Source organism: Vespula pensylvanica, chromosome 9, assembly GCF_014466175.1.
Source record: "Vespula pensylvanica isolate Volc-1 chromosome 9, ASM1446617v1, whole genome shotgun sequence".
In the NCBI taxonomy this organism is placed as follows: domain Eukaryota; kingdom Metazoa; phylum Arthropoda; class Insecta; order Hymenoptera; family Vespidae; genus Vespula; species Vespula pensylvanica.
Window position 1 is genome coordinate 4,409,197 of NC_057693.1, and position 24,697 is coordinate 4,433,893.

The 24,697-nt window shown below is 48.7% G+C and overlaps 1 protein-coding gene and 1 long non-coding RNA gene across 3 annotated transcripts in view; both read right to left on the reverse strand.

Annotated features, from left to right (window-relative positions):
* LOC122631468 (probable nuclear hormone receptor HR38) overlaps window positions 1-4,960 on the reverse strand; it is a 31,025-nt gene extending 26,065 nt beyond the window's left edge. The window contains exon 1 of one of the 2 annotated variants that reach the window (XM_043817184.1): window positions 4,836-4,960. In XM_043817184.1, coding sequence (XP_043673119.1) covers window positions 4,836-4,938 — 103 coding nt within the window. In that variant the 5' untranslated portion in view covers window positions 4,939-4,960. Of the gene's footprint in view, window positions 1-3,705; window positions 4,479-4,835 lie in introns of those variants that run through there. The other variant, XM_043817183.1, reaches the window with a different exon arrangement.
* An 11,313-nt stretch (window positions 4,961-16,273) lies between these two features.
* LOC122631483 lies at window positions 16,274-23,340 on the reverse strand. Its single transcript, XR_006327721.1, has 2 exons — window positions 21,218-23,340; window positions 16,274-16,715 (listed from the first exon to the last, which is right to left on the reverse strand). It is a non-coding gene; the product is annotated as an uncharacterized LOC122631483 (long non-coding RNA).
* Between the last annotated feature and the right edge of the window lie 1,357 nt (window positions 23,341-24,697).

The window sequence follows — 24,697 nt, forward strand, 5'->3', positions numbered from 1 at the left end:
ATTTTTCCCTCTTTCTTTTCCATTATCTCTTCCAGATACGTAAGGCCGTACGATTCGTCGAAGCGAATCACGTCGAGTCTCGATTCGCGTACTCGATCTTTGTCATCGATCGACTACCGACCCTCTCGATAATCGCTGCGACGTATCGACTCCGATAGATCGACTTCTAATTTTAAACTCGTTACGGCATAGATAGGTACAACCGCTTTGAAATTTCTAAATGGTATCGAAGTATCCAGCTTGTTCCTTGCACGAGCTAATCGATAAATCGATCGACAAAAATTTCACCGCCGTAGTCACGATAGCAACTTCTCGTAAATCGCTCCCAAAGACTATGTCCCGTGCCAGGTGAGAGTCCCGCTACGTCTGCGTTTCATATTTTATGAACGAGTCCCTCCGATGGAACGGTACTCGCGTAAGACCAGTCCCTTTCGCTTCTCTCTCTCTCTCTCTCTCTCTCTCTCTCCCCTTTTCAGGCACGTCGCGTCAGCCGTGCCTCGCATTTTCCTCTCTTTTCCTCGTTTGTAAAGCGCGTAGAGATCGCGTGTTCTCCCGAAAACAGAACTCCCGGCATGCGCTGCCGCAAAAACCGCAAGTTCATCGAGAAGTCGTCGTGCTATCGGCGCGTTTCGCCAGCGGAGCCAGCCTTTTGCGGTCGAAAGAATTTCATTGATGGCCGCGAATGAATGATGCCGTCGCTATCGGGAACGTTTCCGCGTTACACTCGCGATAATTACCGGCGCATTCCTTCGTCGGTCTTATCTTTGCTCAAGGACGACCGACGGAGAAAAACTGAGTGGACGAGAAAGAGAAGAAATCCCGCGGTATACGCAACGACGATCTTCGTCGTGAAAAAATCAATAGACGCGGATAGCCGGATGGCTATTATCGGAATGACGAAATTGCTTATCGGACGTTGTAGCCGACGTCGAAGTATCGGAAGGATGATTCATGCTCCCGATTGACATTCTGACGTTTTCGACCGATCTGTTCTCTTTTTTGTTTTTACCTTTCGGAATAGCGCGTGAACCGACGATGTTTCATCGTTAACTTTGAACGGTTCCATGCACGAGCATGGCCATTATAGCGCAACGACGCCAAGGAGAATACGTGAAAAGTGTAAGAGCACGCGATCTCCTTCCTTCTCGATCGATCTCTCGCTCTTTCCACCTCGTGAAACTTTCTCCTCTTCTCTTTTGTGGCCTAGCCAGGCAGCCGCGGATCGCCCGCCTCGCACGTATATTTAGTTTGGCCAGCAAAACAATGCAATTGGCCTCTAGGAAGCGCGAATCGTTTCGTCTCTACTCTTTTCGGTGGCACTTTGCGCCGCGTAAACGCGCTTCTACGAACGTCGCCGTTGATCGCGTCGCTGGAGTATCGATTAAAATTCCGCGTGAAAAAGTCGCGCGATAATTACGAAAACGAGCGCGTCGAATTAGGCCAGATATTCTTGTTAAGGTTGCTCGTTGGCGTCTAAGAGAGAGAGAGAGAGAGAGAGAGAGAGAGAGAGAGAGAGAGAGGAGAAAGGACGGACGGTCGGCCGTTACGCTCTTCCTTGTGGCGTACGCAAGCGCACACATCTAATAAAGATATTTAATTTATGTACATAGACCGTGTCCGCTTATGGAGTTAGCCTTGACAAGTCAAGGGGCGAAGGATTCGTCGAGTAACTGCATCGTTTAGAGAGCGACTCACTCCCGGATGCAGAATGGTCTTCTGATCGAGACCGTTGCGTACGGTAAATCCGTAATGTTAACCTTCGATATGACAAATGGAAATACCTTTGTCGAAATATATCTTCGATCGTTTCGCGATCGAGTCCGATCGAACGAATTCTAGAGTCTGGCTTGCGTCTCGAACGAAGTAGTCAAGTGCGATGTAAAATCAGACGGGAGCTGCGTAAAGATGCGTCTCGTCGTAACAACGTCCGAGTCCGCTCGGCTTCAACTACTTACGCGTTACGTTGTCGGAGCCACGATAAGCGAGCGAGAAGCGAGAAGGGAGATTCGTATTTATTCGTATTTATTCGACGCATAAAACATGAAATAAGACTTGGCGGGACAATGGAAGAAACAACGATCGACAAGAATGATCTCTCGAAAGCATGTTGAAGTAATTAATCCGCGCGTATACGAGGTCGTAGCGATCGGCGTAAGCCTTTCTCTCTCTCTTTCTCGGATCAAGATATCGTAATATCTTAGCGATCGTCCAGCCCACGCGATTGAAAGACAAAACGAGAAACGAGAAGCGAGTGAGAAAGAGAAAGACGGGGAGAGAGAGAGAGAGAAAGAACCTCGATCTATCGAGTATCGATGTGGCAGCGCCTACTTAACGGTGCTACGGTAAAAGCACGAGTGCGTTTAATGCACGGAAGTCATAAGCGTTGATTTACCATTGTCACGGCCGTTACTCTCTCGTCAGGGAAAAGGACAATCGTTTGGTTCGCGATTCGACATCGCCGGTGGCTCGCGACAATAATGCGGCAGAACCGGTGACCGCACCTGCACTCGCTGTAAGTAGTTATATTTGTAGTTTGTACTCTCTTCTTTCCTGCGGTCTCGTGCAGGCCAAGTATGTACGCGGAAAAGAAACGTCGCGCGCTCGGCCCACTGCCAGACTATATTTACCTTAACGTGCCGGTTACACCTGTAAAGACTAAACTTTCGACGTCGTCCTCGTCGTCTTAGTCGTAATCGTAGTCGTCGTCGCGGCGGATAGAAGACTGCTCGTAAAATGCTTCTTCGAGATACTCGAGACGCGGAAGCTGCGAGATCGATCGATTTTTTTGCTATTTTCCCACCTATAATCGGATTCCCTTTCGTATACGGTAGGATACTACGGAAACGAGATTCCATTCTTTCGCGCGGCACGCGAACAAATCGTAACTCGAGTAATATCGTTTCAGAATGTAATAAACGAACGGTAGCGTAACAGACTCGCTATAAATCGAAGCTATCGAAGATGTCACGAGTGAAGTTGAGCGGAATTAAACGAGAACGCGTATCTATACCTATTAAAAGTCGTCGAAACTCTGACCAATTTTGAACAAAAAAAAAAATAATACGCGTTTTATAATTTATTCGAGGACTCGTTACGTCTAATACTAATTGCATTTTACAAAATTACGCGTCGAGACATCTCGTCCTTGCCAATGAAGTTAGATTCGCGTAGCACCGAACAAAGCCGGAAATAAATCTCTTATCTGTTTCGCCTTTCAGCAAGGAACAAAATAAATTGCTAACATTTTACGGTGTCTCTTTACCGTGAGCTTAATGGTAGAATATTACACTCGTTAATCGCGTTACCTTTCCGACGGACGTTGCGACGAAAGAACCCTTCTGTAAGGAGCAAAAAAAGTCTAAGAAACAGAACGAGAGAGATAGGCGTTGCGAATAAAAGGAAAGCTCGAAGAACGCGCGGTTCGTGTCCGGCCATCATCCGACCGATCGTTTCTTCGTTGGAGGACGATCGACGAGTTAATACGCGATTACCATCACCATCACCAGCCATCACCACCACCATAAGCGTAATCACCAGCGGCAACCATCAGCGACCATAGAAAATTCAATTTTTTTTTATCTTTTTTATTTCTTTTTCTTTTCTTTTCTTTTTTCTTTTTCTTTTTTTTTTATTTTTTTTTTAATTTAGTCGAGAAGCGCGCAGCAAGACGTCTCTCTTTGTTCGCGCTGGTTGCTGAAGACTTACACTTGTTCCAATGATCGTGGCGTTGGTGCGCGTGATGCTGCTCGAGGTTGCGATGATGGTCGTGATTGTTGTTGGTGTCCGCCGCGATGGTGACCTGTTGATGGTAAGGTACGCTCGTCGGCAAATGGATCGTCGTCGTGGTCGTGGTGGTCGTCGTCGTCGATCGTTCACGCTGCTCGCTTTCGACGCGATCGTGATCGACGACGACGTGGTGGCGGCCTATAGGCGCGGCACGTTGCTGAATCGTCGCTGCCGGTCCCCCACCGGTCGTTCCTTCGGTTCCTGCATCCTCGGTTACGGTACGCATCGCGCGTACGATCGCTCCTCTTTCATTCACCGATCGAATTCACCGGTCTCACCGGAGGAGAAAACATCGATACGTATTCGTCTACGACTAGCTGCTCAGCCTCATCCCGATCGCGCACGTTTGCACGCGCGTGCTTGGGTGCGCGTGCCGAGAAGCACGTGCGACCACGAGGCTCGCGAGATCCTGTTCGATTATTACGAAACACCCGCACGAACCCGACCGCGGAGGAGGTGGAGGAAGTTTGGCGTGCTTCTTCGAAAACTCGACGACTCGAAGAAACTAAGTTGGAGGAAAAAAAGAGAGAAAGGAAAAGTAACGTAGGGTTCGCGAAACTTTTCTCGTGGCAAAGATCGCGCGACTGAACGTCCCTTAAAGCGACGAGCATGCGCGTCGTTCACGCTCAGGGATGGAGGGCGAAAGGTGGCTGGACGATGAACGGACGACAGGAAATAGTGTCGTACTCGTGCACAAATCGAATTTAACAAACGATTTGTCTTCCGCTCGCTCTGTCTCTCTCTCTCTCTCTCTCTCTCTCTCTCTCTTTGTTATTTCGCTTTACGAACTGCAAAGAACGAACGAAGAAAAAGACGCGTGCCAGAGGGAACACTCGAGGGAGGAAAACACACGGACAACGAGCGCGCGCACGGACGCACACGATGAAACCATTGAAACGCGCCAAGAGAAACACAAAAAAAATCCTGTCTTTGGTTTCGTTAAAATTCAAACGAAATATACGGAGGGATAGCGTCGTTGGCTTTTCTTTCGAAACCGAAACGGGGTGTGTCAAGGGAAACGATTCTTTGCTCTTTTAACTACCACCGACCTGCGTGCGTCGTCGTAGCGCAAGATGAATCCTTCCAGACGATGTCGTTGGAGGTCAGCGCTCCACCGAGGAGCCCGAAGATCTCGGACCTGGGCACTCGCATGCAGCCACCCTTAAGTCCTTGCCTTTTATCGTTCCTCTCTCACAACGGACGACATTGTCACGCTCGTTTAATACTATTCGATTTTTTGATTCCTCTTCTTTTCCTTTTTTTCTCTTTTTCTTCCTTTTCTATCGATCGCTTTGGCAAGAACAAGGATAAACGTTTCCCGCGATCTCGAGGTTCACGATCGATATCACCATCGACGAGTAAAGTCACGCTACGATACGGAAAAAACGAAAGCACGTTCTCGTTTCCTTATTTCTTCGAAGAAATCCTTATTCAGTAAGAAAGAGAACGCGCGTACGTCGTATGCAGAACGAGGAGAACGGCGACACCGGTGCGCGTTTTCGAACGAGAGAAGAAAGAATGGTACACTCGCACGGCTGGCCGGCAGGCGCGTAACTGAGTCCGGATCGCGCGCGTTCCGCCGCTATATTAAAAGCGTAGCGCGTGTAGAGCGACGGCGGTGACGGTAGCGGAGGTGGTGCTGGTGCTGGCGGTGGCGGTGGTGGTGGTGGTGGTGGTGGTGGTGCTAGTGGTGGTGGTGCTGGTGCTGGTAGTGGTGGTGGTGGTGGTGGTGGTGGTGGTGCTGCTGGTACGCTTCTGCCGTTATCGCCGCGATGGTGGTGGAAACAAGAACGGCACGCTACAGCCGACAACGACGACAAAGACGACGAGGAGAACGCATAGGTGGTAGTGACGAGGGTAGTGGGGGTGTCGGAGAACGGCGCTAACGGTGACGTCACTCTTCTCTCGCGGACGTCATAACCCGGGGCACACGCTGCCAACGGATCGATGGACCTGGCCTGGCGAGCGGGAGTCCTCATTGGCCCACGCGGACGATGATGCCGTTACGGTGACGTCAGCACGCCACCCACCGCCCGCAACCCCTCGCGTCGCGACCTAGTGCCGGCACGCGGCCCACCGACCGACCGACCGACCGATCGAGCCAGAGAAAGAGAGAGACGGTCCTATCTCCCCCCCACTCACTCTCTCTCTCTCCCTCCCTCCCTCGCTCCTCCTCCTCCGCTCGCTTTGAGAATATTCTGGTCCTCTTCGACGTCCACTGGCGCGGGCATTTTCTTACCGACCACGGCTTTTGAATTATCGATGAAGCGATTATAAAGAGGCTATCGAAAGCCGTCTCCTCTCCTCGTCTCGTCACCCCTTGCCACTTCTCGCCCACCGAACTTTCGCACGTGATACACGTCTATCGACCCTTACGACGATTCATAATAAGGCGTGAACCTTTTTTTCTCTCTCAATTACACGTATCAGAATTTTATTGATAATACTTTAAGCGTGAAATAAATGAAACGCTTCCATGCGTGACATACGTACATACACACACACACACACACATATGGATATGGATATATATATTTTTTAGACGGAAAGAAAAAAAGTATTTTGTACGAAAATTCGAAAATAGACGTGTCTGAAACGAAACGTCCCTTTTATCCCGATTTACTCGAAGCAATGACGACGTTCTAACGCTTCCTCGAGCAACGTAACGCCGATCGATCTTCCTGCTTGCGAGCGTGAAGCGGATTTATGCCGGCCGCATTGACTACGCCAGCGATGCCTCGAAAAACCGGAAACTGTCGTTTGTGCGTGGGAAGCCATCGGCGTGATAAAAGAGAATAAAAAAGAGATGGAGACCGAGAAGGAGAGAGAGAGAGAGAGAGGTGTTACCGAGCGAATCGCGGGGGTGTCCATTCCACCGCCGATGCAACCTTCATTCATGCATCGGTCGACCTAAAGGCAATGCCGCGGGCCACCCCCTCTTTGGAAACACGATGCACGCGTAGCGGAGCGGAGGCGTAAGCGACCGCTCGACACGTTGCCTTAGTTTAAGCGACTCGTTCGGAGAGCTTGACGAAGATGGAAAGATCGCGAGAGAAAGAGAGAAAGACTTTATTATGTCTACGACGATATCTAACAGTATTCGAGTTACGTATTTAACGAAAACTAATAAAGCTAAACGCGAGATACGATCGGAAACTAGGAAACTAGGAACGAAGAATCGATCATAAAACGAAACAAACGAACGATATGAATTGGAGAGTAAAATAAAATAAATAAGACGAATGGTCGAGATCTGTGAAACCGAGAACGAGTGGCCGTGTAAGAGAAGGCCGACAGAGATCTTTCCTCTCTCTCTCCGCGAGCTTCTGTTTCTTCTTCTTCTTCTTCTTCTTCTTCTTCTTCTTCTCCTTCCGGTATAACGACGAAGATCGTTGCGAGAGAAGGAACGGAGGTCGAGCTGGCCGTCGGCTCTTTCCCCTACCATCGCGAACAGGTCCGCGGCCAGACGTTGTGCAAATGCGGTCCGGTTGCCGAGGCAGAAGAGTTCGCGCCGATTAAAAAGTGGTTTGCCTCGGGTCGTTCCACTGACACAGTAGTGAAAACGAAAGAGAGGGGGAAGAAGCTAAAGACCGAGGTCCTAGGAGAACTCGTGCTTTATGGAACGCGACGGCCGCGGCCGCGGCCGTGCGTGAGAGATCGGAGGATGCTACGATTTTCATTGGATTCTCGTCCGACTCGCGCGACACCTTTTCCTCTCTCCTTCCGATTTTCGTTTTTACGCCGACCGCGCTGATCGCGATTAGAAAATTCTCAGGGGTCAACGGGAAGTCGATTATACGACCAGTTTTATAATACTCTGGCTAATCGATAGGCGATACCGTTATGAATATAGTGAGGATGAACTTATAACGACGAAAGGTCGTGAACATACTTATTAACGTCGGTGAATTAATTAATCGATAGAAGGAAAAATGGTCTTTAAAGACGAACGTAGCTATGTACCGTGAATCTGGAATGATCAATCACTGGCCTTTCGTTGATACGCCGGCCATGAAATCACGGGAGCATGATCGATGTGCGCGACGATTTTTAAAGAGAGCGCGTACTCCGTGCGATCTCAATGTTCCTTCCTAATATATATGCAAATAATCTGTGTGTGTGTGTGTGTGTGTGTGTGCGTACATATACATAAACATGTGTGTTTATATATACATATACATCTTTTTATCGTGGAAACATCGCTCAAAGTTGCGCGGCACGTGACCCGACGGGTTCACCGTTAGACTAGGCAAGGTCGAAGACGGGAGGTGGCCCGTCGAGTTAACGCGATCGGTCGTCCAAGGCAATTTCGACGATCCAAAGAAGATCGTTTTAGAAAGCGCGGCGCAAAATCGAAGCAACTGGAGGACCGAGAGAAAAGGAAGCCGATCTCGGTGGATCGACGGTCGAACGAAAGAAAGAAAGAAACTTGGATCGTTGGAGGACACCATCGACGACGTTTCGCGACGAGTTTTTGAAGGTGAACGCGAGCGCCTGTGATCGTAAATTTCAATCGTCGCCTCTTTTCCCCCGCCTTAATATCGTTCTTCGCGAATGAAAAATAATATTTCCGAGAGCAAAGTGGTAAAAGGGAAAAGAGAAACGCTACATAGAGAACTAGAATAGGAAGGAATGAAAATTGAAGCGATCGCTTATATTTTCTTTACTTTTCTTCTCTCCCTAATCCTTCAGACGTCGCGCACGATGGCAAACGAAATTGAACGAGATCCGAAGTAAATTTCAAATCTCCGGCATAAATCGCGTCGCGTTGTATATGCAAATAGAAATAATATATCAATCGCGTGCGCTATATTACACGCGATAGTACCTCGCGGACCTATGAAAATCGATTAGAAATCGATGTAGCTTGTTTGCCGGCTGATGTACCCGCTCGAGTATATCCGTGATAATGTATATCAAGTTGTGACGTGTAACACGGTTTCCGCGAGTAGCGTGATATAATGAAATTCAAGATATTCGGTACGCGATCGTATCGAGCTTTCGAGTCGACGCGGAGGTATTATCGCCGATTAGAGAACGATATTACGTAGGTATCTTACTAGGCAAAAGGTTTTCGTCGCGATTCTCGATCACGGATGGGTCATCGATTTCGGTTATACGTCGTCGATGTGGCTCGTCTTTGAATTGCTCGAAGGGTGACGCAATCGCCAGGCAGTGCATTAAAATAATGAAACCTCGCCGATCCCACACTGTCTAACAACTTTGGATTAGCATACCTCGCGTAATAAAAAGTACGAGCGTGTTAAGCGCGACTAATAGACGCCGAGAGAATCGAACGGAAGGAGAAACGAGTAAATTTGGTTGAAGACGACGCCATAGGAAGATCCGCTATATCAAAAGGCACACCCTGGAAGACGATCGTTGCGAAAGGAAGGAACTCAAATTCTCCAAGAAAAAAAGGAAAGATGCGAATAAACGTGGAAGGATAAAGAGAGGCACGAAAGGAAAGCGTCTAAATGGAAGAAGGAGGAGATGAAGGAGGAGGAGGAGGAGGAGGAGGAACCGGTTATCGGCACGAGTTCTCTCGTAGCCAGGAAGAATCGGCGAGGGTGAGAGGCTGCGCAGCTGTTATTACGCAATCGTGTACGGCGCAAGTACGTTGAGTTATAAGACGAAAGGCGACTGTCGCGGTGTAACGCGCGTACGTCGCACCGTCCTATCTATATACCTACCTACCTATACACACACACACACACACACACACATATCTATAGGTTTATAGACTATTTATAGATGGGCACGTACACCTTTCGTGTCGTTACGGACGGCGCACGCGAGATACCGAGTCGAACTACTAGTCGAAGCCGAATTAGCGAATGTGGTGCGAGCCACCGATTCGACCACTAAAAATCTTCTAAACCTCGTCTAGCCTCGACAAGATGTTTCAAGCGGTACCGTGATGGGACAACGCGTAAACGTCCGACCTGGGAAAGAGTCTCTTCGCGCAGAATGTGCGACAAGGCACGGCTAATTAATTTATCGCACGAACGGTACGAGAGAGTCGAGGGAAGAGACTGAGATAACGATGTACATACGTACGTACGAGCAGTGGCTCCTGCGTGTGTAACTATTTTTAAGGAAAGTAAGAGAGTTGAGAGAGAGAGAGAGAGAGAGGAACGAATAACGGTTTACTCGTAGATAACAGCGCGCGCGATTCCGATGCAGGTAAAAATAACAAAAGTTATAGCACGGTTGGTACTGCGGCTGACTCGTACTCGAGATTATCGAGGTGCTACGCGTTCCTAAATTAAGTACAAGTCGCGTGACACGGCGCGAAAAATCCTCGCTCGCTTTCCCGAACGAGTAATTTCACGATAGCGAAGAGAGCGTACGTAATTTTCTTTTCTTTTGCTCGTTCAAGAGAAATAGAGAGAGAGAGAGAGAGAGAGAGAATTCGTTATAGCGCGGCGATATCGATTAAAACGCGTCAAGTGCGTGGGAGGTGTCGGTACAACGAATACAGAGGAGAGAGAAAGAGAGAGAGAGAGAGAGACGCGCACACACGCAAGAGTTTGTAGAGTGCATGCGCGGGAGTCGCATGGAAGGAAATGTAAGCGGCTGCTTATGGAGAGAAGCGTTTCGCGAAATGGAAACCAGGTAACTGCCGACGTCGTGAGGTTTCGATTCCAAAGATTAGCCGCTCGCTCTGTGGGAAACTTCCTCCGTTGCTACGGAAAGATCAGCTTCCTCGGTCGCTCTCGAAACGGTCCCTCAAAATGTTCGAGAGTATGTACCCGCTCGATACTTTCGAACATCGCGGAAGAGGACGGCGTCTCTCTTCTTTCGGCTACGGACGATCGTAAACACGTCGGAGTCTCTCTCGATCGCTTCCGGTGAAAATTACGAGCGAAGCACGATCTTGAAAATCGAGTTTGAAGATGCGCGTCGAAGCTCTCTCTCTCTCTCCCCCCCTTCGAGAGTCTCTATGCGCGTTTACGAGAGAATATCGTAATATACATGTATAAATTTGAAGTAACGTTCGATAATAATCGGCGTAGATAAAAAAGACGAAGAAAGCGGAGCCGCTCGGTAATTTTTCGGGCTCGCTCGATTCGTCGCGGCCTCGTCTCTGGTCCAGGCAGCATCCGGCGTTGCGCGGAGAGGAGCGTCGACTCGCATCTTCTCCCGCTTCGCTGTGCCTCCGTCCTTCTCACTCGGCGTAGATCGGAGAACGATAGGCGATTAGCGCCGCGTGTGAAAGGGAAAGCGAGCGGTCGGCTTCACGGAGGAGGACGATCGACCCCGGCGCTCGAAACGACTCTCTCCTTCGTACGTAACGTCTATTCGTCCTCTCCTCTCCCCTCCACATCCCGATACTTCTCCTTCTTCCTTTTCTTTACGGTTTATTCGCTCTTCCGTTCTTTTCTATCTTTTTTCATTTCTTTCTCGTTCGACAAACGACCTCTATATCCTCTTTTTTTTACGTTTCTTTCTTCGACGCAGTTTTGAACGTAACGTTAGCCGTAGAGTTCGAAAGTATTCGAAAGATTCGCGAGCCCTTCCTAAAAACGTCGTACGCTCGTCGCCTACGATCGTCGATCGAGATCTACAAGCGTTTACAAGATTGCTCTAATTAAGAGGAAAGCGGATACAAGATCTGCGAGAATCTTATCTCGGGGAAATAAACGAGCGCGGAGCGGATTAGTTAAGCGAGGGAATTTCGTATAGGACACGAAATTACGCGCGGTTGCGTTGCGCGTGGAAACGAAGAAAGAAATTCGTGCGAGCGCAAAGCGAGCGTCTCTCGCTCTCTCTCTCTCCCTCCCTCCCTCCCTCTCTCTCGAGACGCGCGAGACGAGTCGCAAGGATGAGAGAGCACGAGTTTCGCGCGTACATGCACGTCGCCGCGTGTTTCCGCGTTGCTATGCTAATGAGAGAGCGTCGAGAATCGGCAAAGATCGTTCCGCTTATCCTTGGACCATCTTTCCCCTTCGTCTTGGCGGCGAAACGACGATTTTGACACTTCGAATTTCACGAACGAAACGAAAGAGAAAATCGAGGAGAATCTCGAGGCTTGTAAATACGCCGTAGAGAAGCCTCGCGATCGCAGAGGCAACGCAGATCCCTTCGTAATTTTATTATTCCTACTTATAATCTTTTTTCCCGTTCTATCGTTCAGTGGAATTACGATGGTATAACGCGTTCCGCGTGAAACAAAAATCATTGGTTTAAATCGTTAAGTAGGCAAGACGTACGATCGGAGATTCTGGATAGCAGTCAATTATCGCTGGAAATAACGATCCTTCTATCCGACGAAATATCGAGAGAAACGCGTTGCTCCGAAGAAAACTGTTTGGTATCAGGTGTCTGTCTATGGCAGCTACATCGGTACCCCTTTGTGCAAAAAAGTATTTTCAAACGCTAAAGTAATACCTACTCGATAAAAAACGAGGTAGCCGACAATGCATCCAAATGTGTCGATACGTCAACTTTTCTGTGGAAATGTGTAATAATAAAAAAAAGAAAAAGGAAAGTTATATATTTTTTCTATAAAAATATAAAATCTGATCTACTACCAGCTGAATAGTCCAGAGGTGCGTTTTACAACGATAAGTGCCAAAAGTAATCTCGCCTTTAAACGCGTTCGTTCGATTCTCAAAATTCAATTCCACCGTTCCACGATACCAAATTAATCCGAAAGTTTCGATCTTGACGTTCGTTCCGAGTTTGCTCGGTGATAAGTGCACCGCCATAATTATACATAGACGTACGTCGTTAATTACAATTATTCGATATTCCCTATGGCAGCTTACATCGAGTTGCCGTAGTCGCGGCGTGACGAAGGAAAAATGACGACGTCGACGTGCATCTGGGAATACGCTCGATCGCGTTGCGCCCAATCCGACGGCTCCTTTAAGAGTATTTGTAAATTTCGATCCGCGAGTTTGTCGAGGAGAAAGACAAAAGACGGCAACGGCAGGTAGATCGGAGAAACGCGCGCAGAATTTCGTCTCGTCGAATTTTCTAATCGACCTCCGTTCAAACGGAGATCCAACGAGATTGTCTGTCCGCGAAACGCTTTTAGCTTCTCGGCCGACAGCACGGTCACGATTATTCCGCGACGCGGAGGAGAATCGACGTTCGAGTCGTGGGGTCACACGCGGGGTCGTCGTTGAGTTCTATCCCGGTGAACCTCCCCTCTCCGCCGAGCTGGGTCTCCCCCCAGCCTCTTCGAGCCGACTCTTGTTTCTCTCGAAGAAGAAAAATAAGAAGAAGAAGAAGAGGAAGCAGGAGGAGGAGGAGGAGGAGGAGGAGGAGGAGGAGGCCTCCCACCCTCGCGAGAGAGTCGATATACGAGCTGCAACGGGCCAACGTCGTCCTCTCGATCCGCACAAAGTCGTTAACGAGACGACTCGTTATCTTTAGCGCGGTATATATATATACGTGTGTGTTGCCTAGCTAGACGGCCGGTTATAAGCCGGCGAGTAGACAACTACGAAAGGAGAGGTATTCCGAGAAGAAAGAGGAGAATCTCTTTTCGCGCGACTGTGCCCGCCGAGTCGTCCAAGAGATACAGGCACTTTCTCTCTCGTAGTTTTTCGGTGCGGCTGGCTTTTCCGCTCGCGCTTAGCATAAAGACGGCTAGTAGTCGACGATGTTTATCGGATAACAGGGATCGTCTTTGATCTCACGTGCGTTGGATCGTCGAGATAGCTCGCCAAATGTCCATTCGATTTCCCTCTTGATCGTTCGTACATGTATAATAGGTATCGGTTACGTCGTACGCCATCGAGCGCTACCGAATCGATAGGAGGAGGAACGCACGGGAGGACGACGATACGTTGCGCATTTTCATTGCACAAGGTATCGCATGACTATACGTTATTTTGGAAGATGCCGTTTCGAATCCGCGTTACGCCATTGTGTGTACTTTCGTTGATTTATCGCTCCTTTGAAATTACCGCTCGTGCGTTCTATCATCCGTCCGGAGAACAAAAGGATCCGAGACGTGGCCGTTGCTAGCGACGGCCGCAGAAGAAGAGGGAAGAACGAATAGCGCATGAGAAGAGGCGGTTTGCTACTCCGTCCGGCTTGTCCGCGACGAGAATGCTTTTCGCGAGAGAAAAATAGAAAGAAAAAAGGAAAGAAAAAGGAGGAGACGACGCGACGAAGAAAATCGACGCGGTAGATCGCGGATGTCGTGCGCACGTAATACGGTGGATTTCATCGTCTCTTTGACGGATGACTAATGCCGAACGTTGCCGCGGTGGCAGCGACATAGTAACGGCGATCGCCGACGACAGGAGTTAGCCGAGAAAGCCCGCCGAGTAGCGCTCGAAGGTAGTTAACAACCGTGCTTGGCCTTGGTCGAGAATGGTTAACGGGTTGAAAACTTTTCTAGATACCCTATCTCTTTTCCTAGTACCTACTACTCACCTCGCGCGCTTGATGTATGGAGCATTTCATTGACTACCTGGACTTTGTCTCTCATCCTAACGCGTTTCCATTAATCCTACTTACTTTCGTTCCACGGCTCGTGGACGTCGTCTTTTACTATCCATCTCTTCGTTTCTTGAGATTTCGAGAGATCGATCGAAACGGCCAAAGCTTTCGAGCGGTCGCTCGTCGATCGCGGATTTTCCTATTACGGATCGTGGAACCGAGATTCGTGATCGATGTAAACGACTCGCATCGATTTGCCGTACGATCTGTACACGTCTCTCGTCTATGTATGCGTTTGTCTTCGAGTTTCCTCATCTACGTGTATACCTGTACCATCCTCTCTCTTTCTCATCTCGCTTTCCGTTTCTGCATACTTTCTCGACGATTCTTCGATTATACGTTTACCTCCCGTGCCTTCGCATTCGATCGACGAGGACGTTGACGACGGCGATGACGACAGTAACGGCGACGACGACGACGGCGACAACGACGACGACGACGACGACGACGACGACGATGACCGGAAGAAACAAATTCAAGGCAAAGCGTTTATTATAAATTCGTCTCGTTATCGTTCGCTCGCACACGAATAGCCTCTCAATGTCAACTTGTGAAACTAACCGAGCACACATCGCTCATTTACATAATTACTCTTTCTACTTGTGCAACTTGCGTTTCTTACGCATTTCTATTTTTTTTTCTTTTTTTCTGTTTTTTTTTTTCTCTTTTTTTCTTATAGGCGGAAGGACAAACACAGATTAGTTACATAAAAAGAAAGAAATAGGAAGAGTATTCTTTTCTCCTGCAGAAACCACGCAAGAAAGTTTCGTTTATCATCGATTCGTGGTCTCTCGATCGTAACGCGTTCTACAATCGGCTTTTCTCCGTTGGCACGAATGACATTGTAGTCTGGGTTACGTCGATCGTATTGAGTACCTAAGACGGATATGCTCGAATGCGTTTCGCAACGTAGATTAAGCGTTAATATTTAAAACTTCGTAGATTTGAGCCGTGCAACGGACCAAAAGAAAGAGAAATTTCGCAATCCAGACGCGTTTGGTCGATTTGCCCCGGATATAAAGCGGAGTTTGAAACGCTTCTGTCGTAAATAGTTCACGCGAACGTGGCTTTACGTACATAGATACCCGGTGCATTAAGTAATATTACTTAGCGTTCATCCCCATTACCTCGCATGAAGTAATCGTAAAGGATTCTTACGTTCCGACTTCTGATCGTGCCGCCGCGGAGACAAGCGGTAATTACGCGTTTACGAGGACGCACGAGGTACATACGTATACCTATCTGCCTACCTACTACTTTCGCCTCTCTAATTACGACGGAGGATAATCTTTGGTCGTTAGATTTGAATTTAACAGGACAAACAGGAAATTCATAGACGTTCGATTCATCGATCGTTAACGTTGTTCGCCCGTAACTCCGTTAGACCGCGCAAAAATTGTCTAATTAATGTTCGCATTCAGAATCGAACGAGGCGATGCATACGTTTCGTTTTCTCCGTCGAGCTAAGACGGTGCCAGCTGTTATAGCTTTCGAAGGATCTTCGAAGAATCTTATCTCTTTGGATTAAGCAGCTTTAGACTCTCTTTAAACTTGCAGAGCTTTCTTTTCTTCCTTTCTGCGAACGTATCGGAAAGAAAATGGAGAATTTAAAAAGCGCTCTTATCGATCATCGTAAGAACGAGTCGCGCGTATATCGGTAGAGAGCCCCCTATATCGATGTCTTCTCCTATTCTCCGGAATTAGGTATCCTCTCGGCGAACGGTCTTTGACGACCTCGCGGCACTCGCCGAGCATCGTGTATAGGTCGTTTCACCTGTCACCCAAGCGCAGAAACGAAAGAGAGAGGACGAGATTGCTCCGGGCGAAAAAGGAAAGGACGACGAGCCTCCGACGGACACCTCCACACGGACGCGCCACCGGAATCGTTCTCGGACAAGAACGCTTCGCTGTACTCCTGACCGAGTCCGTTGTGCTCTCTTCTCCTCCTCCTCCTCCTCCTCCTCCTCCTCCTCGTCAAGATTTGCACGCGTAACGCGTAAAAGGCAAATAATGATTCGGAATCTGCGCGTGCCATAGCTTTTTATTTTTTTCCAAAATACACGGCTCCGTTCCATCTCTCATACATAAAACATACGACGAAAGATTCAAATGACGATAATTAAAATAGTCTGTAAAGGGTAATAAATAAGAGTGCGACGTATGTTAATTAGACGCGAGAGAAGGACTTTTTCCGAGCGAGTCTCGCTCGCTCGCTTCGAGATTCGAAAAAAAAAATAAACGAGCCGATTAATCCGATCGTAAACGACATCCTGGTACCATACGAACTTTTCCCTCTGCTTTCGTCCAGCAAACGTAAACCCTTCGACAACGGTCCGTCGTTCGCAAGGGTATAAACTCGTGCCGATGGAAGGACAAACATATCGATAGCCGAGAGCGCGAAAAAACAAATTTCCTAAAGCGTTATTTCGGGAGGTGTGTATTCTTGCGTGCCTTCCTCTCTTTCTCTCCCACTTACGTGTATTCTCTCATACAAAACCACGATTTACAGTTATTCGATAATACGAGAAAGGCCTATCCCTCCGGTATTTCGAGGTAGCGTGTACGCAACGTGCCTTGCGTGGGACCTGGGTGGAAGATCGAGGCTGATTAATGGCGCTAGAAGAAGAGACAGAGAGAGAGAGAGAGAAAGAGAGAGAGGGCACGAGGCGGCACGAGCCCGAGCATACGTGGAAGAAAGGACCTCTTCGCGAGAGTCGTCGCACCCCTCGCGTGGCCCGAGTCTACGCGGTATGCGTATTGTATGGTAATATCGTCCGTGTACCTACTCCAATATTTATTCCCCGTCGTTATAACGCGCTTTTACTCCATCCGACACCATCCATCTTCTCCGTCGAGCTTCACGCGCTTCTTATACTCCACCACGTTCTTCTTTTCTTCTTATTTTTTCTTTCGAATCCACTAGCACGCGTAACACGATTTCCTTTTGTTCGCAAATTATTCCTAAACGTTCGCAATTAATGCGACCTTATTTTTCGAGCCATCGCCGTCGATATTCGTCAAATTATATTCTCTCGTTGACGAAAAAATTTGAAAAATGATGGAGTACGTCTTGGAACAAAAGTTGCGATTCTTGCTACGGTGCGTCGAGACTTTAGATCCTGTTTGCTCGTCTTTATAATATCGCCTAAGCAGCTTCGGTCTCTCGGCTAAGCGAGAAAGAGAGAATGGCGACACGCAAGGAGAGGAGAGAAGCGAGATCGAGGTAGAAAAGAGAGAGAGGAAGAGAGAGAGAGAGAGAGAGAGAATAAGAGGAGAAGCGATCGAGCGAACGAAGAACGGATGGAAAGAGTCTCTCTCTTTCTCTCTCTCTCTCTCTCTCTCTCTCTCTCTCTCTCTCGCCAACGAGATACAACTCGCGAGAGTCTCGAGGATAGGAGGTGAAGGGCCAGGAGGGGAGTGGGTGAGCCGACCTCTGACCTCGCGGCAACCGTGCCGTGCCGACACAGCGCGCGCGAGGACCGCCGGCATAAACTAGCGTGCTGCGAGCAAAGCCAAGACTCGCCCGCCTTTCACTTCGAGATAGAGAAAGAGAGAGAGAGAGAGAGGGAGGAGAGAGAGAGAGAGAGAGAGAGAAGACGAAGGCGAGCGCATAGACGGCACTCTAGCCGTGGGGAGTGCCTCGCGCTATTATCATATTATAAGCGATTCGTCGTCCTCGTCGACTCGCACGAAAAGCGGGAGACACGAAACTGTCAGGAAAATTCAAAGAAATTATCGACGTTTTTCTTTAAGAGCTTTTGGAAAAATCAAGTTCAAAGTCTTTGCTCCTCGGACGACCAGAGGTTCCTTTTCCGTTCTCTCGGGATCGAGTCGATGCGATATCGCGAAGCTCGATGCACCGACCGTCGAGGTCGGTATTCAGCCGCCTCGGTACTCTTCTCGGCGAGGACGCGGACAGTTGCGACGATAGTAACGATCACGAAGTAGCAAGAGTATCGCGCGACGTCGAACGCCTCTCGAGCGTTCGATCTAAACGCAAGCGGAAAGCGAGAGAAAGAGAGATAGAGAGGAATAGATAGAGAGAAAGGGAGAAGACGGAGAATCTAGCCGGTGAGAGTGCACGGCCGTAACGTACGGTACGTTACGGTCGTGCCGGCATGCCCGTAGGTCGACCCGTAACGCGACGTGTAATTATCATCTCCCAAGGGCCTATCCCACGCTATCCGAGTTAAGTGGGACACCACCGATTGCTGCGTGAACGATCAGAGAGAAGAGTAGGGGCTGCTGCCGACCGGGGTGATTTTCCTCGAGAACAGAAGAAAGGAAGGAAAAGAAAGAAGAGGGAAGAAAAGACGCGGTTAAAATTTTCAACGTTCGATGCTAAAATCAAAGCGTTGCGAGTAGAAAAAGACACGAGGACGACGATATTCCGAACGTTCGTGTTCTCGAGACGCCGTGAAAAGAATCGATCGTCTAAAATCAAGTGTACATAATTGAGATCTTAATGAGAAATCAATCTCGCGGAGGGTCGCTTTTCTCGCTGTCAGCGAGAGTCTCTCAATGAATCCGACGACCGTCGCTTGAATGATTAAACGATTCCTGTCTGAGCGGCAAAGCTCCGATCGCTTATAGAGCCTGCTCGCTCGCCTTCGAACTCGCCTTCGAACTCGCCTTCGAACTCGCCTTCGAACCAATCGACGAGGTTCGATCGCAAGAGTGTGCTTCGTTTTCCGTCCCCGATCGTTATGTTATTATTATTTGAAAGACCGAGCAGCCCGCTCGTCCTCGTCGGACGTCTAATCCTCCTATCGTTATACAATCGATCGCGCTTCCATTTGTCGAAAGTCTAACGACGTCTAACCACTCGTTTTTCCGACGCGTTCGATCGCTCAAACGTGTACGAATAAAAATATATAATCGAGAAAACGTTAACGGATTATAAACGATAAATCCACATTGAAACTTACCGCCGATAGGTGGTAACAGACCGAGATGATTTTGGTGAGCATGCGAAACGTGGAAAAAGGATTGCCATTGGGAACGTCGGACGTTCCGCATTCGCTGGAGAAATAACGGTTCTCTCTCGATAGCATTGTGAAGACATTAGATACGTTCGTTAGATCATTAAATCTCGTTTACGGAGGTACGTACGATCGAAAGTAGTTCGATCGATGCGGACGTCAAATGCGTGGACGCACGAGCGCGTCAACGATACACTTGACCGTACCTCGGTTAAAGACGCACGCAGACGAAATCGGCTAGATACACCCACGCGTTTCAATGATTATTGACTTTGAAGTTTCCGCATTGCCGCAACGTAATCCGTACGGCAAACGAGCCCGTTCGGATTACTATTACGTTATTTCGTGGTAGAAGGTCACGCGCTCGTAACAAGACCCATCGATGCTCTCGCGTTTTACAAAAATGCAATACGGCGAGGTCGAAAGTACTTCGATCGTCTTTCGACTCCCGTTCTTTCTCCGAATCGTGTAACTTTGCTCGATGCAAATTATCTCGTTATTACGTAGCCTACGAGTTTACGAAATAGATTTAATTTTAACGCTGATTACGCGAATCGAGTAGAAAATAGCGTTACACGATCGCCTTTCGAAGAAGCCTTGCCGTTTCGCTTGACACGAACATCGTGCCTAATTACAAGAACGGCAGTTCGGTGGGATTGTTAAAGAACAGTGATACGTTCGGAATCCCAGGTGGGAAGCTTCGAGCACGCTCGTGCACGACGTTGGTGGCCGCCACCCGGAATAAAGGACTGCAGAGAGGTTGGTGGATTTCCTTGCGCTGGATATTCCTCTAGAGTTCGAGATAAACGATCGAAGCCCGTTCGACGATGGTAAATCAATCGTTCCTTCTGTGTCGCCGCCATCGTCGGCTCGCGATCCTTCTCCAAAAATTCAAACTCCTCTTTAGTCGTCTGCGAGCGCACGTTCGAACCTTAAAACGGACGTCGCGCGAATCAAGATCCCTAATGGATCGGACCAAGTCATTGCTACAACGATTTCCGTGAAACGCGCGCGAAAGAAGCCATAAGTCAACATCGAGAATATATGATTGACTTGTACTACTTGCCGTTTCAACGACGGACGCGGATGGATTTACGAACGATTTCAAAGCTATTTTCGACCGATCTCGCCGACATCCCCGCTAATTTTATCGTACTTTAAAAACACGAGTAAAGTGGCAATTAAGTTTCAATATCTAATTTACACGTGGAACGGACGGGAAGAAAAATGAGTAAAGTGGTAACATGGTCGAACAAAAGAGAACGTGTTTTTTCTCTCCCTCTCCTTTCCTCTCCTCGGTGTGCGTGCGCGCGCGCGTGCGTTCGCGGGTGCGGGTGTGCGTCCGTGTGTGTGACAGACACGAACCTTTATCGAACGCTCCGAACATCTGCGCTATCCGCAAATTGGAAATACGTTGAAAGAGAGAGAGAAAGCGAATGAACGAGAGAGGGTATTGGTCGGATGACGTCATTCAAGGTAACCAGATTAGAACTCGGCCGATAGCGTCGGTCGACGTAGGATCGAATAAAAATCTCTCGTCGATGACGCTTTCGGGATTTTCGTACGTAAAAACGTTTTAATTCGATCAACGCTCTTGCGATAACAATGACGAGGACGATAACAATAACCGGTCTTAATTCAAGTTGTATCCAAGTTGTATCTATAATTAACAAGGATGTATTTCGGGATACGTAATATAATAAAGTTATATCCATGTATACGTAAAAGTCGATAAAAAAAGAAAAGAGAACTTGACGCGCGAGCATGTTCATCGGACATCTTACACAACGCTAAAATTACGCCGTTCGCGTAATTTCTCGATCGTTTGGCGCAAGACACCATTATTTATCCCGGCGTGTCGCGAAAAATGCCTGCAAGCTGTGGCATTTAAGCGGCATCGGCCGCGCGATTCCGCCGCGTTTCTTCGCACCGTAACGAAGAAGCGGCATAAGCGAGGCGAGAAAACCCAAGGATCCGCAAGGTACCTCTCTCTCTCTCTCTCTCTCTTGGATAGACGCAACGGGCCGTCGACTCTAAGCTAGGAACGCACCTTTCTCTCTCGCTCAAGGAAATAGAGTATCGGAGCATCCCGTGAAGCGCGCTACACGGAAAGAAAGAGGGAGGGAGGGAGGAAGGGGAAGGGGGAGAGAGAGACGAGGTCGAGCGTGTGCACGCGGTGCGCCGCACCGAAGGCAACTCGCGTCCTTTTTCCCGCAGCGCGCACGAAAGTAGAGAGACAATAGGTACGTGGGCGCAGCATCGCGAACCCTAACCTTAGGTGATCCCATATTCCGTTCTCCCGTTGAACGTTCTATTCCATCCTCCTCCCCCTCTCCGTTGAGCCCTCGTGCACTCTTCGTTTCTCTCCGCGACTCTCTCGCGTGTCAGGTCGAAGCCTCGCATTCGCTTCACCTGCACCTCTTCTCAGCTATTTCTTCTCTCTTCTTTATCTTTGCTACTCTCCGAGAAGTAGTAGTACCGCTTGAGCCGAGAAGCAAGCGTTCGCTTGCGAAATCCCACAAGTTCTGCGGCCGGCGAGAACTCAAAGTGCCTCCGAGTCGAGTGGCTCCGTCGAGAGGGCCGTCGTATCGGGGCCACCGATCACCTGGCCCTCGGAAAAGCTTATCCGCCTACTGCCTGCCTGGTTGACTGCCTGCCTGCCTGCCTGCCTGCCTGCCGACCGACGAACGAGGAGAGAGCGGGAGAGAGAGACCTACGATTCCGTTTGAGAATCCTTCTTCGTGCCGTTCTCAGGAAAGCCGTGCCACCCAAGGAAAGTCCGTGACAACGCCTTCTTCTAGCTAAACAAAGATCGATCGCGCATCGATTCCGTTTCGACGATCGACTTTCCTGCTATCTATCCTTTAATTATACTAAGCTTTCGAATTCGAAGCGTGGCTGGCGAACTTTCAGGACGGCCTACACTCGCAATCTCCTCGAATCTGAGGAAAGTTGGAAAAGTGGAGGGTGAGACCGATCGATGATTCGATCGCGGATACGTTCCATAGCCGCGAACTGTAATTGTGCTAAAGGTAACGATCAGTTTTCTTTCCGCGTGGAATGCTGCGGAGAAGGTGCATTCTAAGCGCACCCACCGCCTTAACCGAGTGCACGAGAAAGAGAAGGAAAGAAGGAAAGAAAGAAAGAAAGAAAGAAAGAAATAAAGAAGGAAAGAAAGAAAGAAAGAAAGAAAGACAGAAAGAAAGAAAGAAAGAAAGAACAACAGAGAGAGAGAGAGAGAGAGAGAGAAATCTCCATACGAACGAGAAGGAAACTTAATGTACATACAGATATAGAAAGCTGTAGAGACGAAGAAGCATAGTCGGTGGTGGTGAGATTGCCATTGCGCTCGCAGAAGAAGGAACGAGCGTGATCGCGATAAAGAAACAATCGAACTCGGTCCCGCCCACGAGACCGCCAACATTCAATTGTGTCTTCTCCTTCTCTTTCTTACTCCCATTTCTCTTTGTCTGTCTCCTTCTCTCCTTCCCGATCTATCCATCCATCTAATCGTTCTTTCCTTTCGCGCTCGGTGCTTCGAAGCGCGTCGAATAAGACGCTAACGGTATAAACCCTTGCGAATCGAATCAAGAAGATATTCTCCTTCTACTCCTTCGAAAGAGGAGAAGAAGAGAAAGAAGGGAAGCTATGGACAATTCGCGCTTCAAGGTCACGCAATGGAAAAGGAGAAAGAAAGAGAGAAATAGAGAGGGGGGTGGGAGAGAGATACAACGTGACTCGGTCGAAAAGGAGGAGGATTCGAACGAGAAAGGACGATCACCCGGATCATCCTTCGAACTCTACGAACTCTCTCTCGAGAGAGGTGAATCGGCCGGATTACGCAAGCGGAGTAATTGAATATCGGTAGAGACATTGTTGTCATACCGCGAGTACCGTTCCACCTTGCTTTACAATGAAACGTAATAATAAAGGGGAGTGGCCTAGGAAAGATTCTGATTTCATTATTACACCATGCAGAATCGATGTAGAACGAATTATCATAGTCATCGGACGAAATCCGTTGACGCGGCAGAAAATATCCTTAACGTCAGGATTCTGTCGAGACGATGATCTTTCGCAAGTCGTTCGACCGCAACAACGACAACAACGACGACGACGACGACGACGACGACGACGACGACGAACGAACGAAAGAATATTCGCTCGTACGCGAGCTGTTTAGAGCTCATTAGCCGGCTATTAGATAGAGGAGGAGAAAGAGGAGGAAGAAAAATAAAAAGCAAAAGAAAAAGAAGGAGAAAAAGAGGAGGAGGAGGAGGAGGAGGAGGTGGTGGTAGTATCGGTGTCGGTACTACCGATCGAGCAACGGCGGTACCATTTATGGGAGAAAAACGCATTCACCCCGAGCCGTCGTCCTCGTCGTCATTATCATCGTCCTCCTCCTCTTCTCTCTCGGTCCAGGCCTTCCGCAGCTCGCGAAGAAGGCGGACTTTCGAAATCGAGCGGTCGCTCGTTCGATTCGTGCCGTTCGCTCGCTCGGAGCATCGGCGTTTTCCGCGGCACCGTGCAAAGGTCATACCGGGAACGGGCCGCCGCGCGTCACATGTACACGTTTAGAAAAGAGAGATGCGAGTACTTACGTACGTTCGTTCTCCGCTAAGTCGGGAAAAGAAGAGACGGCAAAGAGACTCTATACGACGAGCCTAGGATAGGACGTGTATTCGCGCACGCTCGCTAGGGGAGGTCAACCGAGAGGTAACCGGCAACGACCGCCGAGCCCCGTTCGCCGAGATATGCACACCTCCTCGCGTCCCTCTTTGCGCTTCGATTAATCTCCGACTCTTGCGAGTCTCTCCGGGAATCGAGTTTATAGCTCGTCCCGAGCTATCTTCCCGTTAAACCTTTACAGGACCTTTCAATCCATCCTCTCGAGTCTTACAAATTTCTACCCTTGGAAACGGATTAACGGAGGAGAAAAATCGACCGTTTCTAGATAGGTCCTCCGACGTTAACGTCGCGCGAAAATGCTCGTCGAGCGTGCGAAAACCAAAGAGGAAAATGACACTCTTCGCTTTCACTTCGCTAGAGGAAGAAACCGGTTTTTCCTTAATAATAACGAAGAATTTTACTCGTTCTTCGTATGATATTCTCGCGACTTCTACCAGTTAATCTTGACTTTTTATTTAACTTTTTTTTTGCGAGCTTCGCGATAAACGCAGAAATAATCCTACGGCTCTTGAGTTTGATCGTCCGAGTGTGGCAGAGACTACGATACTCTCGAAAAGAAAAGATCAGATTACACCTGTACACCGCGGAGCAACGCTCGAAGTACTTGGGCGAAATAAAAGAGAGGCAACGATCGACTCGGCCATTCGCAACATCCTGAACGACTCGTGATTCCTCTTTCTCTCTCGCTCTCTCGCCTCGCGCGTGGTTAACCCTCTCCACGAGGTTCTATCGCGCCGCCTGTGCCTGGCGAGGCGCGATAGCTCCTCGAGAAAAAA